The 17,764-nt window shown below is 42.0% G+C and overlaps 1 protein-coding gene across 1 annotated transcript in view; it reads right to left on the bottom strand.

The window, feature by feature from the left end:
• LOC106608528 (voltage-gated delayed rectifier potassium channel KCNH1) overlaps positions 1-17,764 on the bottom strand; it is an 84,863-nt gene that overhangs the window by 36,496 nt on the left and 30,603 nt on the right. The window contains exons 10-12 of the mRNA XM_082976632.1: positions 10,546-10,757; positions 8,965-9,217; positions 342-538 (exon numbers count right to left, since the gene is read on the bottom strand). Of these exons, the coding sequence (XP_082832758.1) occupies positions 342-538; positions 8,965-9,217; positions 10,546-10,757 (662 nt within the window). The remainder of the gene's footprint in view (positions 1-341; positions 539-8,964; positions 9,218-10,545; positions 10,758-17,764) is intronic.

Below are 17,764 nucleotides of genomic sequence, written 5' to 3'. Positions count from 1 at the left end.
CAGAAGAAGTAGTAACACCAATGATGGTAACACAGCGGGTTACCACTGATCTGATTTAAATCCTGATCAAAGATGCTCTGGGCGGAAGATGAGAAGGGAGAACAGAAAAAAGGGATAAGAGGGTAAGAGAAAGATTTATACATGAAAGATAAGCAGAGGAGACAAGGAAGATAAAAGGGCAAGAACAGAAATGAGAAAAGAAAGAGTTTGATCGGTAGGGAGGAAGAAGGGTGGTCTTGTGAACCAGCCTTATCACTTAGACGAAACAGACTGGTGAAAATAAATATCAGGCTGGTTCTACGAGGCTAAAAGAAAAGTGGGTGCTCAAAGATTACACTGACCCTCTTCCGCAGGTTGTAAGTGAGCAGCAGGTTCCGTGAAAAGTGGTTAGAGAAGGCCGTGTAGAACTCCAGAACCTTCTGCAGGGCGTCCCGTTTGATGACATGGAGATCACAGTAGGTCAGGGCACGCACGTTGGCACAAGCCTGGGTCAGGGTCACCTCCTTCCAGAACACATCCCCAAACACGTCCCCCTTACCTGCAAAGAGAGAGAGAGCACCGATTTAAGATATTACTTCTTAGATCTAAGAGATTTTCCATCTGAGATTTACTTCTGAATTATTATTTTAAATATTTCAGAAATATTTTTTACCTCCAGAGAGAGAAAAGCAGCTAAGATGGACTCTTTATAATGGAAACCTAACAATGATTAGTTTATCCCAGTGTGACTTTGCCTGAGATGTGAAGACTTGCGTTTGGGAGTTTTTCCTAGCCACCGTGCTTCTTCTACACCTGCATTGCTTGCTGTTTGGGGTTTTAGGCTGGGTTTCTGTACAGCACTTTGAGATATCAGCTGATGTAAGAAGGGCTATATAAATACATTTGATTTGATGTTTGCGCCCTTAGCTAATGCCTAGACTTTGAGTCAGCAGAAAAACAAAGTCACATGGCACGCAGGAAACCCTGGTTCAGACCTGTCAATCACACCAACAAAAGCCTGTTTGAACCCAATAACCTTCCTGGCCAAAACCCAAAACTTGTTGATGAGAGTGAATTAACAATGACAAACCATAACCAGACCAGTGGAGGCTCCTCGGAGGAGGAAACTATACAAAATATGTTCATGTCACCAAATAATTGATTAAAACACACTGTTTTGCAATGATCTACATGGTGTAGCCGGAGAACAGCTAGTTTCCATCCTACTCTGGGTACATTGACTTCAACACAAAACCTAGGAGGCGCATGGTTCTCACCCCCTTCCATAGACTTACACAGTAATTATGACAACTTCCAGATGACATCCTCCCAGAGCTTTTGCAGCATGAACTGACATGTCCACCCAATCAAAGGATCAAAGAATGAATCTAGTACTGAAAGCATAAGCTACAGCTGTGGCATTGTGTTGTGTGAAAAAACTGCACATTTTAGAGGGGCTTTTTATTGTCCCCAGGACAAGGTGCACCTGTGTAATGATCATGCTGTTTAATCAGCTTCTTGATATGCCATACCTGTAAGGTGGATGGATTATCTTGGCAAAGGAGAAATGCTCACGAACAGGGATGTAAAAAAATTTGTGCACAAAAGTTGATAGTTTTTTGTGAGTATGGAACATTTCTGGGATCTTTTATTTCAGCTCATGAAACATGGAACCAACACTTTAGTGCGTATATATTTTTTTGTCCTCCCTCTTAAATGGCATCAATCGCCACTGACAGAGACACTATGTACATTTGTTCTGATCACTGCGTCTGGTTTCTGAGAGGATCCTATTTGTGATTCTATGAAATTGAACTTAAATGGATGAGCATATAAAAAAAGCGCAGACATTCACGACACAATACCTAAATGTAAAGCTGTCCAAGTACTGACCATTTTAAATTAACTACAGTTGAAGTCGGAAGTTTACATAAACTTAGGTTGGAGTCATTAAAACTTGTTTTTCAACCACTCCACAAATTTCTTGTTAACAAACTATAGTTTTGGCAAGTCGGTTTGTGCATAACAAGTAATTTTTCCAACAATTGTTTACAGACAGATTATTTCACTTATAACTCACTGTATCACAATTCCAGTGGGTCAGAAGTTTACATACACTAAGTTGACTGGGCCTTTAAACAGCTTGGAAAATTCCCCAAAATTATGTCATGGCTTTAGAAGCTTCTGATAGGCTAATTGACATAATTTGAGTCAATTGGAGGTGTACCTGTGGATGTATTTCAAGGCCTACCTTCAAACTCAGTGCCTGTTTGCTTGACATCATGGGAAAATCAAAAGAAATCAGCCAAGACCTCAGAAAAAAAAATTGAGACCTGAAGGTACCACATTCATCTGTACAAACAATAGTACGCAAGTATAAACACCATGGGACCACGCAGCCATACCGTAGTCATACCGAAAGGAGACGCGTTCTGTCTCCTAGAGATGAACATACTTTGGTGCGAAAAGTGCAAATCAATCCCAGAACAACAGCAAAGGAACCTTGTGAAGATGCTGGAGGAAACGGGTACAAAAGTATCTATATCCACAGTAAAACGAGTCCTATATCGACATAACCTGAAAGGCCGCTTAGCAAGGAAGAAGACACTGCTCCAAAACCGCCATAAAAAAAACAGACTATGGTTTGCAACTGCACATGGGGACAAAGATCATACTTTTTGGAGAAATGTCCTCAGGTCTGATGAAACAAAAATAGAACTGTTTGGCCATAATGACCATCATTATGTTTGGAGGAAAAAGGGAGAGGCTTGCAAGCCAACGAACATCATCCCAAACGTGAAGCACGGGGGTGGCAGCATCATGTTGTGGGGGTGCTTTGCTGCAGGAGGGACTGGTGCACTTCACAAAATAGATGGCATCGTATGGAAGGAAAATGATGTGGATATATTGAAGCAACATCTCAAGACATCAGTCAGGAAGTTACAGCTTGGTCACAAATGGGTCTTCCAAGTGGACAATGACCCCAAGCATACTTCCAAAGTTGTGGCAAAATGGCTTAAGGACAACAAAGTCAAGGTATTGGAGAGGCCATCACAAAGCCCTGACCTCAATCCCATAGAATATTTGTGGGCAGAACTGAAAAAGTGTGTGTGAGCAAGGAGGCCTACAAACCTGACTCAGTTACACCAGCTCTGTCAGAAGGAATGGGCCAAAATTCAGCCAACTTACTGTGGGAAGCTTGTGGAAGGCTACCTGAAACGTTTAACCCAAGTTAAACAATTTAAAGGCAATGCTACCAAATACTAATTGAGTGTATGTAAACTTCTGACCCACTGGGAATGTGATGAAAGAAATAAAAGCTGAAATGAATAATTCTCTCTACTATTTTTCTGACATTTCACATTCTTAAAATAAAGTGGTGAACTTAGTTGACGTACGACAGGGAACTTTTACTAGGATTAAATGTCAGGAATTGTGAAAAACTGAGAAACACTGCATGTAAACTTCCGACGTCAACTGTATAATATTAACTTTCATATCTTTGTTGAATGATTGAGAGTGAATGGGACAATGTTTGTCGCGGTGACTGCAAAAGATAAGATAACCTTTTATATTACCTAATGTTTTATTCCTACTTAGAACTCATGCAATTGCACAAGACATGCATTCATTTACAAATGCATGTGCACACACAAACACCAGAACAATACATTTTAAAAGAAGTATTCAGATAACCTTTATTTGGAAAAAAAACTAGTAGTTGAATATTGGAATGTATTTTGAAATGCACTCGGAAAGTACTTAAATACATTGACTCAAATACACTCCCATGAATTTAACCCACAATTTGGTTGACTATTTGGGTTTTACAAATAACCATTTAAATACTCAAATAAAAGTACGTGTTTTGGGCTGTGTATTTGAAAAGCCTCAAATACAAAGAAAAAATATTTAAATAACAAATACACTTGTATTTGAACCCAGGTCTGGCACGCACACACGTTTTGTTCTTTTATCCTCATGGGGACAATACAATTAATTTCCATTCAGAATTTAATTTTAGGGTTAGGGAAAATAGGGTTAGTGTTAACCCTAACTCCGAACCCAAAACCTAACCTTAACCCAAACCACTAACCCCTTACCCTAATTGTAACCCTAAACCTAACCCCTAAGCTTAAAATAGCCTTTGTCCTCATTGGGACGTGGGAAATGTCCCCACGAGGAAGAATGTTCGTTTTACTATTCTTGTGCAGACTTTGTGGGATTTTAGGTTTGCACAAGGATAGAAGAACCAACCCCCACACACAAACACATACATTTTAAATACTTTATTTGAATCTACCAATCAAATAAAAAAAGGAATCCAAACATTAAACATCATAAACAGGAAATCACTCCCATCAGTCACTTTGCTAATCACCATACTGGAAAGAAATCCCAAAGAATTGAATTTACTTTCGTAGAAAGACACCGAATTTAGCTCAAGGAAAAACAAATCCTAATGGCATAGGCTGAGGATCTACGGTGAGGGAGTTATTTGTAGCTTGCTGGAGAAACATCAAAGTCAGGATAATTTCCTATTCTACCTACACCTCTCCCCAGAGAAGCTCTGACTAGCACTCATCACAGCACAAAGTAAGAATGTAGCACAGAACAAAACAACATAACACAGTACAGCACAGCATAGAACAGTACAGCACAGTATAGAATAGAATAGAACAGCACAGCACAGTATAGAATAGAACAGTACAGCACAGTATAGAACAGCACAGTATAGTGCAACACAGTATAGTACAGCACAACATAACAGAACAACACAGCTTAACACAGAATACCAACCTGCTATATTTCAGTTTATCTACTCCTTTAGATGGTAAGCTCAGCAATTTAACGTAGGTGCACAAAGTAAACAGCATAGTGGGTTAATTTCCACAACAACTAAGAGCGTTGAAGTGCGAGGCTAAACTTCTCAGCTGTTTTGGTCCCGTACCTACCATGCACTTACAGCGTAAAGCAAACCCGTGCACATGCGCAGAGACTGTGGTGTCTGTGTGAGAGCAAAGTCGTGCATCTCGCTCATCTGCGGTGCTGCTCGTGGCAAAGTAATTTAGCTGAGCCTACCTTTCATCTAACACCAGCACACACACACACATGCAGGCATGCACACCCAGACGCATGCTCACACACACACACTGTGTTTACATCCAGAAAAGCGAGCGGTTTATATCAGTCTCTTCCTAATTGAAACTGACATGTGCCTCAGCATTACGGTACGTTGTTGAAAAGCTGCCAACACCCATCAAATACACAGCCAACATTGAATTACAGCGCGTAAGTGGGTGGGTGTGGGCCCGTCTTCATTCCCCGAGATTAGAAGGTTGGGAGTTTGATCCTCATCCGAGTCATACCAAAGACTATAAAAATGGGACCCAATGCATCACTGCTTGGCACTCAGTTTAAGGAGATAGATTGGGGGTAAAGCCCTGGGATAGACTTGTATCCTGTCCAGGGGGTGTACTTGTACATCAAGCTGCCTCAAACTACAGAAACAGAAGATAGGCTCCAGCTCCTATGAGCCCTTCCAGCTAACACAACTCAAGGCTATTTACACACTTACTTATAGTGGTAGTTTCTGGGTCGGTGGTAGTCACTCCTAACTATGTAAATCAACTAAACAATGGCCTAATTTACACTCAAATTGTAAAACACGTTTGACACATCGGTTGTGATACAACGGATAGTTTTGATGAGTTTGTCAGCATAATCAGATTGGATTGATCAAAAAAACAAGGCTTTCATGTCTTACAGCCTGAAAGAAACCAAGGCAGTGACAGAGAGGAAAAAAAGGCACAGCAAGACAGCTACAGTTAGAATGCTGTTCTTCAGATTTGGTTAAATCTTGGAAACTCTTAAACAAACGCTTTCATGTCCTGCAGTTCGTGAAAAACCAAGAGAGAAAGAAGAACGATCACGGTGCTGGTGCAGCAGTGATACTGTAGGCTATAGCAGCTACCATTAGATTAGTGAGAAAGTGATTGACAGCGGTAGCTAGTTCATCACCCAGGGTTCCATTGCCATGAACTAGCCAGGACAAGTATAACAACATAACATGATATCAATCCTCCCAACGAGCCAACCCACCAATTACAGGTCAACAACTGAGAGAAAACAACCACAGCTACAGTGAGGGGAAAAAAGTATTTGATCCCCAGCTGATTTTGTACATTTGCCCACTGACAAAGAAATGATCAGTCTTATAATTTTAATGGCAGGTTTATTTGAACAGTGAGAGACAGAATAATAACAAAGAAATCCAGAAAAACACATGTAAAAAAATTTATAAAATGATTTGCATTTTAATGAGGGAAATAAGTATTTGACCCCTCTACAAAACATGACTTAGTATTTGGTGACAAAACCCTTGTTGGCAATCAGAGGTCAGACGTTTCTTGTAGTTGGCCACCAGGTTTGCACACATCTCAGGAGGGATTTTGTCCCACTCCTCTTTGCAGATCTTCTCCAAGTCATTAAGGTTTCGAGGCTGACGTTTGGCAACTCAAACCTTCAGCTCCCTCCACAGATTTTCTATGGGATTAAGGTCTGGAGACTGGCTAGGCCACTCCAGGACCTTAATGTGCTTCTTCTTGAGCCACTCCTTTGTTGCCTTGGCTGTGTGTTTTGGGTCATTGTCATGCTGGAATACCCATCCACGAACCATTTTCAATGCCCTGGCTGAGGGGAGGAGGTTCTCACCCAAGATTTGACGGTACATGGCCCCGTCCATCGTCCCTTTCATGCGGTGAAGTTGTCCTGTCCCCTTAGCAGAAAACCACCCCCAAAGCATAATGTTTCCACCTCCATGTTTGACGGTGGGGATGGTGTTCTTGGGGTCATAGGCAGCATTCCTCCTCCTCCAAACACGGCGAGTTGAGTTGATGCCAAAGAGCTCCATTTTGGTCTCATCTGACCACAACACTTTCACCTAGTTGTCCTCTGAATCATTCAGATGTTCATTGGCAAACTTCAGACGGGCATGTATATGTGCTTTCTTGAGCAGGGGGACCTTGTGGGCGCTGCAGGATTTCAGTCCTTCACGGCGTAGTGTGTTACCAATTGTTTTCTTCGTGACTATGGTCCCAGCTGCCTTGAGATCATTGACAAGATCCTCCCGTGTAGTTCTGGGCTGATTCCTCACCGTTCTCATGATCATTGCAACTCCACGAGGTGAGATCTTGCATGGAGCCCCAGGCCGAGGGAGATTGACAGTTCTTTTGTGTTTCTTCCATTTGCGAATAATCGCACCAACTGTTGTCACCTTCTCACCAAGCTGCTTGGTGATGGTCTTGTAGCCCATTCCAGCCTTGTGTAGGTCTACAATCTTGTCCCTGACATCCTTGGAGAGCTCTTTGGTCTTGGCCATGGTGGAGAGTTTGGAATCTGATTGATTGATTGCTTCTGTGGACAGGTGTCTTTTATACAGGTAACAAACTGAGATTAGGAGCACTCCCTTTAAGAGTGTGCTCCTAATCTCAGCTCGTTACCTGTATAAAAGACACCTGGGAGCCAGAAATCTTTCTGATTGAGGGGGGGTCAAATACTTATTTCCCTCATTAAAATGCAAATCATTTTATAACATTTTTGACATGCGTTTTTCTGGATTTTTTTGTTGTTATTCTGTCTCTCACTGTTCAAATAAACCTACCATTAAAATGATAGACTGATCATTTCTTTGTCGGTGGGCAAACGTAAAAAATCAGCAGGGGATCAAATACTTTTTTCCCCTCACTGTATGTTACCCAGCAGGCCCAGGGAGGAACATCCATCTTGTGTGTATTGATGTTTTGATGTGTTGCATTTTTACTGTTCAGTTTTTCAAATTATGTTGTTTGTATATTTTCACGGCAATGTTTGCTATTTGCCCAGCACCGTCAATGTTTGTCTATGTAGCAATAACGAATTTCTGATATTTCAGGGCCATGTAAACAGGGTTGGATACATACAACAGTCTGCATATACACACACACACCGTTGAGGCCAACCAAAACCAGGATGCGAGAAAGGACAAAGAATGCATTACTCAGACATACTGTATAACAAGGCGTGATCTACAGACACTCAACATTTAGCTGTGTAGCCTTCACCCTCCAATCCCACATTAACACCTTGTTAATGTCTCAACAGGGACTGTTGTTGGGGTGAAATAAAATAACATGTTATTTGTCACATGCTTCATAAACAACAGGTGTAGACTAACAGTGAAATGTTTACTTACAGGCCCTTCCCAACAATGCAGATAGGGAAAAAATATAAATAATAGAAATATAATAACACAAGGAATAAATCTACAATGAGTAACTATAACCTGGCTATATACACGGGGTACCAGTACCGTGTTGATGTGCAGGGGTACGAGGTAATTGAGGTAGATATGTACACACTGATGATATTCTCAGAGGAATCCCTAGTCTCTGTCCCATAGTGACCTCCCGTCAAGACCTTATCTCTGATGAGAAAAGTCCTGGGGCTCCATTTTCCACTTGCCTCAAAGCAACGTTACGGTAATGTCAAAAACAAGCATTTTGGTAGGTACCTCCAGCGTATTATTATCGCCAAGTTAGCAATTTTCTAATCTACATAGACCTGTTTGCTTTGAGATGGAAGTGCTGGTGTCAATGGAGGCACTGATGAGTCTCTCAGATCTAATATTGAGGCTATTTCTGCTCAATATATCGCTTTTTCCCATTGCAATTTGAGTAGCGGTTTCCATCCACTTGTCAAAAGATTTGCAAGCTAGTTATCCCCTCCAAAAAAATCTAATTTTAATAGCGAGCAGTCCTGTCCTGAGCTAAAGCCAACTAGAGAAATCCAAGCAAAAATGACCACCACGGTACCAATGTGCACCGGCTCAACAGCAACTCGCCCAAAATGGCCACCACCTCATACTGTGCAATGGACAGCCAACTCACCCAAAATGGCTACCATGTAAGCCTACTTCATCATACTTTACAATGAACAAGTACTCACCTAAGATGGCCACCACCTCGTCATCTTGGATGACCTCCAGGGATCCTGACACCACGAAACAGAGGCTGTCCACGCTCTCTCCGGCATGGTAGATGAGGTCACCAGGGGCACAGTGGATAGTCTGGAACTCCATGGCCAGGGCACGCAGGCACCCGTCACTGGCCAACCTGAATGCAGGGTGTTCTTTGAAGACTTTCCTGTTCAGGTGGACGCAGATATCTGCCCTCATGTCCTTAGGACATATCTGCAATACCTGGGAGGGGGAGAGGAGAAGGAGAGAGGGAAAGAGAGCGGGAGAGAGCGAGAGGGTTGAGTTAAATAACCAAATTGTGCCACCTTCCACACTCATTGCCTTTGGTGAACCAGAAATTTCTGACTGGCAGCCATGATAGCATGTTGATACATTACTTTAAAATCCTCTTCTCTCTTGTGACTTTCCCTTCCATCTTTATCTTGAAATATTCTAAAGGGTGTCGCATCATGGCAACCAACCAAAAACAGGCTGTTATTTATAATAATATGATCATCATCATCCAGTTATGGTGCTCATTGGGTAAAAGAACAAGTTAGAGGAGCACTTAGAGAGCATAGAAAATACAACAGTAAATCAATGTTATAATCCTGTTCTGTAAATCAGATTTTTCTGTTTTAAAAACCAGGAAGTATAAGAGTATAGCGCAACCACAATGGTGTCTTAAGGTTAGTGGTATTGGTTACAGTTAGTTGAGTATGTGAGAGCAGATCATACAAAGAATCCCCCAAAGCTGCCGATCAAACCAGCCTCCCTCTACAGGCCTGGCTGGGATGCTCTTGTCGTTATAGCAGCCACAGTTACACTCCTGAGAGGCGAAGGTGAGTCAGTCTGCGATAGCAGAGAATCCTTAAAGGATTTTACCCTCCTTCCCTCATCCATTCTCTCTGCGCTGTGAGAGAAATGTGCCTGGAAACTTGCATAGTGTTGCTTTCTGCTGACACGCATACAGCATTGGAATGGGCCAAAATCAGTACTGAACTACACCTACTTACCCCAGCTATCAGTGTTGAGGCAGCCCCAAAAGACAAACTGCTGTACAGTATTTACAAGATGTTTTACTTATTGGACACATTTCTTACATTTAATTTCTTCACTGGTTTTTCTATATGCTATGCTTAAAATTGGTTTCAAACCATGTCACATCAAATTAACTAATCTGATTATCTCATATTACAACATTACTTAGCTGAAGCAGTTTGGTAATCAGACAACGTTTGTCTGATTAGCAAACAGGATAAAGTCAGTTGTCCTAAACTAACACCAGCTGTCATGACTCTGGATAAGAGTGTCTGCTAAATGATGTAAATATATGATAATCTGTTAATATAGCAGTGCTACAGAGCATTATCCATTAACTCAACACCCTCCCCTACCCCACATCCCACCCCAAGTGGACTGGTCCAGCACCACAAAACACAGAGACACGAGCACCACCACAACACAAATGGGCCAGCTTGCTGAGGAAGCTACCATGCAGGAAAAACAAACAAACAAACCAACACAGGGGGGGGGGTAATGAATGTCAAGGTAATGAATGTCTGGCTTACAGTTTGAGATACCTTTTCAGTATCTATGCCCCGGGACATGGACCAGGTGGAGGCGATGTAATCCATGACCCTCTCGCTCAGCCCCTTGGGCACCTGGTAGAGTTTGAGGAAGTCACGGACGCTGTTCAGCATCTCGTGGTAGCGGTTGGTGTTGGCGTACATCTGCTGGAAGATGGTGGTGACGTTACCGAAGATGGTGGCGTAAAGCAGGGCTGGGAAAAGAAAGAAAAGAGAAGAGAAGGAAAGACAAGGGGGCGGATGTTTAGAACATTTAGAGAAGAGTCCATAACCACGGGAAGTAGAGGTGGTGAGGGTGCTGCAGCGGCCCCTGAAAAATTTAATTTTAAAATAATTGAAAAAGTAGTGCACTGAGCCTTTTGTTATGTTATTTTATTTAACTAGGTCAGCACTGGGCCTTTAATAGTCCTGTATTAGCGGATATATCGCAATGGCGAAAAAAACTACTTCACGCGGCTATGGAAGAATCCGAGAAAGTTAGTTTCGCAGAGAAGGATAATATGCATTTAGGAACACAAGTTAACAGACGGGAGACTTCAGGAATTGATCCACTATTACAACATCAATGTGTTGAAATGTGTCAGTACTTGAAATACATACAGTAAGTCAAGTCATCAAAGCTTGTTGATCGGTAAAAGCTGCTCCTATTTGTAATATAACAATAAGAATGCGTCAAATATCCACTAAGGTTCAGAAAGATGTATCCTTAATCTTTGAGGACAAACATAGAAAAGAAGATTCAAGAACCAAAGTGACAAACAAGCAGTGTGTGAGGAAGTGTGTATGTGCCACAGAAAGCAAAAAAGACAGCCTCTCTGGTTGTGTGTGCTTGCGTGTGCGTGTTTAGAGGAAACCGGGCTGAAGAGGAGGTGACAGAGACACAGAGCTCTTCTGACAGTGCCTGTCCATCAGCATCACACACATTGTCTATGTTGCGTGATAAGCCTTTAGGTCATTACTTAGATAAACTACTCAGTAGGTCAAGCTTGAATTTTTTTAACCTTTTGTGTACCAGGAACAGCCAAGTACCTTCTTTGAGGAGCTTTTACTTTTAAACTAAATCAGCTAACTATGAGGTACTAGCGCCAATCTAAGGACCGAAGTTTGAGAAACCTTGAAGTATAGGTTTCCAATCACATTTCTGGAATCAGAGATTCTACATGAATACAGGTCTCCGCTAAAGCACAGCCTTCCAGCCATGACTCATGAAACACAGTGCCCATTATGCACACGGAACAAGATAGATGTGCTTTTTGGGGCCATACAAAACATAATTCCCTTTTTTTGCTAAAAGACACCTAAAGGACTCTCAGACCATGAGAAACAAGATACTCTGGTCTGATGAAACCAAGATCGAACTCTTCGACCTGAATGCCAAGCATCATGTCTGTAGGAAACCTGGCACCATCCCTACGGTGAAGCATGGTGGTGGCAGCATCAAGCTGTGGGGATAGTTTTCAGCTGCAGGGACTGGGAGACTAGTCAGGATCGATGGAAAGGTGAACGGAGCAAAGTAAAGAGAGATCTTTGATGAAAACCTGCTCCACAGTGCTGAGGAAGCAAGACTGGGGGGGAGGTTCACCTTCCAACAGGACAACAACCCTAAACACACAGCCAAGCAGGAGTGGCATCAGGACAAGTCTCTGAATGTCCTGGAGTAGCCCAGCCAGAGCCCGGACTTGAACCTGATCGAACATCTCTGGAGAGACCTGAACATAGCTGTGAAGCAACGCTCCCCATCCAACCTGACAGAGCTTGAGAGGATCTGCAGAGAATGGGAGAAACTCCGCAAATACAGGTGTGCCAAGCTTGTATCGTCATACCCAAGAAGAGCCGAGTCTGTAATAGCTGCCAAAGGTGCTTCAACAAAGCTCTGAGTAAAGGGTCTGATTACTTATGTAAATGTAATTTTTCTGTTTTTTATTTTTAATACATTTGCTTTGTCATTTTGGGGTATTGTGTGTAGATTGATGAAGAAAAAAAACTATTTAATACAGTTTAGAATAAGGCTGTGATGTAACAAAATGTGGAAAAAGTGAAGGGGTCAGAATACTTTACGAATGCATTTTATCTACCTCAATTACCTCATAACCCTGCACATTGACACGGTACTGGTACCCCATGTATATAGCCAGGTTATAGTTACTCATTGTAGATTTATTCCTACTATTTTTCTCTCTGCATTGTTGGGAAAAGCTGTAAACAAGCATTTCACTGTTAGTCTAAGCCGCTAAATCTCTATCCTCTGTTCTCATCCTCCTAGATCTATCTGCTGGCTTCGACACCGTGAACCATCAGATCCACCTTCACCCTCTCAGGGCTGGGCATCTCAGGCTCAAACCCTACATTCCAACCCTAACACTCCGTTCTGCCACTTCTGGTCTCTTGGCCCTCTCACCCTACGGGAAGGCAGCTCCCGCTCATCCCAGTCCAAGTTATTCTCTGCCCTGGCACCCCAATGGTGGAGCCAGCTTCCCCCAGAAGCTAGGAGAGCAGAGCCCCTGCCCATCTTCCCAAAACATCTGAAACCCTACCGCTTCAAAGAGTACTTGAAATAATCCCCTCCACCCCCTTCCTTCGTGAACTAACACTCACACTTCATTTTTTGTAGCTTTCCAAAACAAAACTGTTATTGTAAAATGGTGTCCCTACCATTCATTATGAAAATACAAAATTGTCTCACATTGGTGCGATATCCCTTATTGTCATACAAAACTAAGTTTGGAGCTGTTCTTATCGAAAGAGCCCTACAGCAACCTGCAAAATCCTTTCTCTCTTTCCGTTTGCTACAAAAGAGTAATTCTGACAGCAGATTTGAAGCAGGGCTGAATGGGACTTCTCTGCATAAATAAAGGTTACATTTTTCCTGCATGCTGTGTGCTGTCTACAATGCGCATATGTGACAGAATATTATATCATCACGTTGTCACTGCTGCGTTTGAAGATGAAGATCAGATACTACAAAGTCCATCTGACTCCAGTACTCCTCTCTACTGTAGACTAGAGCTCTCTCTATCCTCTCTACTGTAGACTAGAGCTCTCTATATATCCTCTCTACTGTAGACTAGAGCTCTCTCTATCCTCTCTACTGTAGACTAGAGCTCTCTATATATCCTCTCTACTGTAGACTAGAGCTCTCTCTATCCTCTCTACTGTAGACTAGAGCTCTCTCTATCCTCTCTACTGTAGACTAGAGCTCTCTCTCTATCCTCTCTACTGTAGACTAGAGCTCTCTCTCTGTCCTCTCTACTGTAGACTAGAGCTCTCTCTATCCTCTCTACTGTAGACTAGAGCTCTCTCTCTATCCTCTCTACTGTAGACTAGAGCTCTCTCTATCCTCTCTACTGTAGACTAGAGCTCTCTCTATCCTCTCTACTGTAGACTAGAGCTCTCTCTCTATCCTCTCTACTGTAGACTAGAGCTCTCTCTCTATCCTCTCTACTGTAGACTAGAGCTCTCTCTCTATCCTCTCTACTGTAGACTAGAGCTCTCTCTATCCTCTCTACTGTAGACTAAAGCTCTCTCTATCCTCTCTACTGTAGACTAGAGCTCTCTCTATCCTCTCTACTGTAGACTAGAGCTCTCTCTATCCTCTCTACTGTAGACTAGAGCTCTCTCTATCCTCTCTACTGTAGACTAGAGCTCTCTCTATCCTCTCTACTGTAGACTAGAGCTCTCTCTATCCTCTCTACTGTAGACTAGAGCTCTCTCTATCCTCTCTACTGTAGACTAGAGCTCTCTCTATCCTCTTTACTGTAGACTAGAGCTCTCTATATATCCTCTCTACTGTAGACTAGAGCTCTCTATCCTCTCTACTGTAGACTAGAGCTCTCTATATATCCTCTCTACTGTAGACTAGAGCTCTCTCTCTATCCTCTCTACTGTAGACTAGAGCTCTCTATATATCCTCTCTACTGTAGACTAGAGCTCTCTCTATCCTCTCTACTGTAGACTAGAGCTCTCTATATATCCTCTCTACTGTAGACTAGAGCTCTCTCTATCCTCTCTACTGTAGACTAGAGCTCTCTATATATCCTCTCTACTGTAGACTAGAGCTCTCTCTATCCTCTCTACTGTAGACTAGAGCTCTCTCTATCCTCTCTACTGTAGACTAGAGCTTTCTATATATCCTCTCTACTGTAGACTAGAGCTCTCTATCCTAACAATTACAATATCAAAATCCCTCTCAATACACAACCTGACCAAAGACATTAGCCTGATATACTGTAACTGCAACCAGTTTTAGACTCTACCCACTGGGTTAGACTCTATAATATCCAGTCAATATCCACATTTAGTTTCATAATCATAAAGCCTGCATAAGTTGCTCTGGATAATTGTCTGCTAAATGAAAAACGTAAATGCAGAGTAAGCCATGTTACTAGGGGTGCTTGGACTGGATGGAAGGTAACACCTGGAGCTTGGCCTGGATGGAAGGTAACACCTGGAGCTTGGCCTGGATGGAAGGTAACACCTGGAGCTTGGCCTGGATGAAAGGTAACACCTGGAGCTTGGCCTATATTAAAGGTAACACCTGGAGCTTGGACTGATTGAAGGTAACACCTGGAGCTTGGACTATATTAAAGGTAACACCTGGAGCTTGGACTATATTAAAGGTAACACCTGGAGCTTGGACTATATTAAAGGTAACACCTGGAGCTTGGACTATATTAAAGGTAACACCTGGAGCTTGGACTATATTAAATGTAACACCTGGAGCTTGGACTATATTAAAGGTAACACCTGGAGCTTGGACTATATTAAAGGTAACACCTGGAGCTTGGACTATATTAAAGGAAACACCTGGAGCTTGGACTATATTAAAGGTAACACCTGGAGCTTGGACTATATTAAAGGTAACACCTGGAGCTTGGACTATATTAAAGGTAACACCTGGAGCTTGGACTATATTAAAGGTAACACCTGGAGCTTGGACTATATTAAAGGTAACACCTGGAGCTTGGACTGATTGAAGGTAACACCTGGAGCTTGGACTATATTAAAGGTAACACCTGGAGCTTGGACTATATTAAAAGGTAACAACTGGAGCTTGGGCTATATTAAAGGTAACACCTGGACCTTGGACTATATTAAAGGTAACACCTGGAGCTTGGACTATATTAAAGGTAACAACTGGAGCTTGGGCTATATTAAAGGTAACACCTGGAGCTTGGGCTATATTAAAGGTAACAACTGGAGCTTGGGCTATATTAAAGGTAACACCTGGAGCTTGGACTATATTAAAGGTAACACCTGGAGCTTGGACTATATTAAAAGGTAACAACTGGAGCTTGGCCTATATTAAAGGTAACACCTGGAGCTTGGACTATATTAAAGGTAACACCTGGAGCTTGGACTATATTAAAAGGTAACAACTGGAGCTTGGACTATATTAAAGGTAACACCTGGAGCTTGGACTATATCAAAGGTAACACCTGGAGCTTGGACTATATTAAAGGTAACACCTGGAGCTTGGACTATATTAAAGGTAACACCTGGAGCTTGGACTATATTAAAGGTAACACCTGGAACTTGGACTATATTAAAGGTAACACCTGGAGCTTGGACTATATTAAAGGTAACACCTGGAGCTTGGACTATATTAAAAGGTAACACCTGGAGCTTGGACTATATTAAAGGTAACACCTGGAGCTTGGACTATATTAAAGGTAACACCTGGAGCTTGGACTATATTAAAGGTAACACCTGGAGCTTGGACTATATTAAAGGTAACACCTGGAGCTAGGACTATATTAAAGGTAACAACTGGAGCTTGGACTATATTAAAAGGTAACAACTGGAGCTTGGACTATATTAAAAGGTAACAACTGGAGCTTGGACTATATTAAACGGTAACAACTGGAGCTTGGACTATATTAAAAGGTAACAACTGGAGCTTGGACTGATGGAAGGTAACACCTTGAGCATGTATGGCATGGGATCAAAGGCAGTGAGAAACGAATTAGTACTGCTGGATAAGTGTGTGTATGTTGTCAATGCAATGCTGCTGGCTCGTCAACAGCTATGTCATTGTCCCTCTGGGGATATGTATGCATCAGCAAATCAATATTTCATATGATGTGACAATTATGCAAATGTTCATACTCAGAAACTGCAACCAGCCACAAAAAATTAACATACAGTATACGGTAAACATTAAATATAGCCTACAGAATATACTGTACCCGTACTATGCATTAAACATCCGGTAACACTTTACTGTAGGTGTCCTTATGAATGCATTTATAAAGCCTTTATAACAGCTACATAACACATAACAAAGACAGGACACCTAGAGTAAAGAGTTACCAAACATCCTTTTCCTAGGCATCCTATAGTCCTAATATTCTGAGGTACAGTATACACTGAGCGCACAAAACACAAAACATTATGAACACGTGCTCTTTCCATGACATAGACTGACCAGGTGAATCCAGGTGAAAGCTATGAGCCCTTATTTATGTCACTTGTTAAATCCACTTCAATCAGTGTAGATGAAGGTGACAAGACCGGTTAAGGGGGGGTGGGGGTATCTAGTATTTGGTATACTCAGTATATATGTTAGTACCGCATATCCCTCTTTCACCCGAATCTCTCCACCTACCCATCAGATCTTGGTGTAGCACCACAGCTCTATCGGTGAGAGTGATTTAAATGGAATCCACCAACAGCTGTCTTCCTTTGAAGACAGTTTACAGACAGTTGTCACAAACCCAAAAAGGTCCCAGGCCAACTGTTGCCATGGTGACAAGACAGCTGTATAATCCTCTTGTCACTGATCTGATCTTCGGCTGCTGCCAACACCAATCCACCGCAGATGGTAAAAATAGAATTGTGAGAATAATGGAATAGTCAGTCACGGTTTAAACTGGATGGAATCATACAGTAGTCATTCCACTTGTATCTTGTGTTACTTTTCTCAGCTTCTTTCGATTCTGATCAAAACCTATAGAATAGAATTCTATTTGTGTAAATCTTGTAGTTATCATGGTCAGATTGCATGCCCAGGGGCCTCGACTCCTGGTATCATATCAACACACATAAGACATGGCAAAATGTGTAGAATTGCAGGAAATATGTTTTAAAACTGCAACATTTTCTCTCCTTCCCATGGCAAAATGAGTAGAATTGCAAGAAATTAGCTTTAAAAAAAGCTTTATTTTTTTTATCTCTCTGGCAACAAGAGGGGTGTGAACAGTTT

This window comes from Salmo salar, chromosome 01 (genome assembly GCF_965601325.2).
Source record: "Salmo salar chromosome 01, fSalSal1, whole genome shotgun sequence".
Classification (NCBI taxonomy): domain Eukaryota; kingdom Metazoa; phylum Chordata; class Actinopteri; order Salmoniformes; family Salmonidae; genus Salmo; species Salmo salar.
Note: the sequence above shows the minus strand (reverse complement) of the source record. Positions and strands in the feature narration are given on the sequence as shown.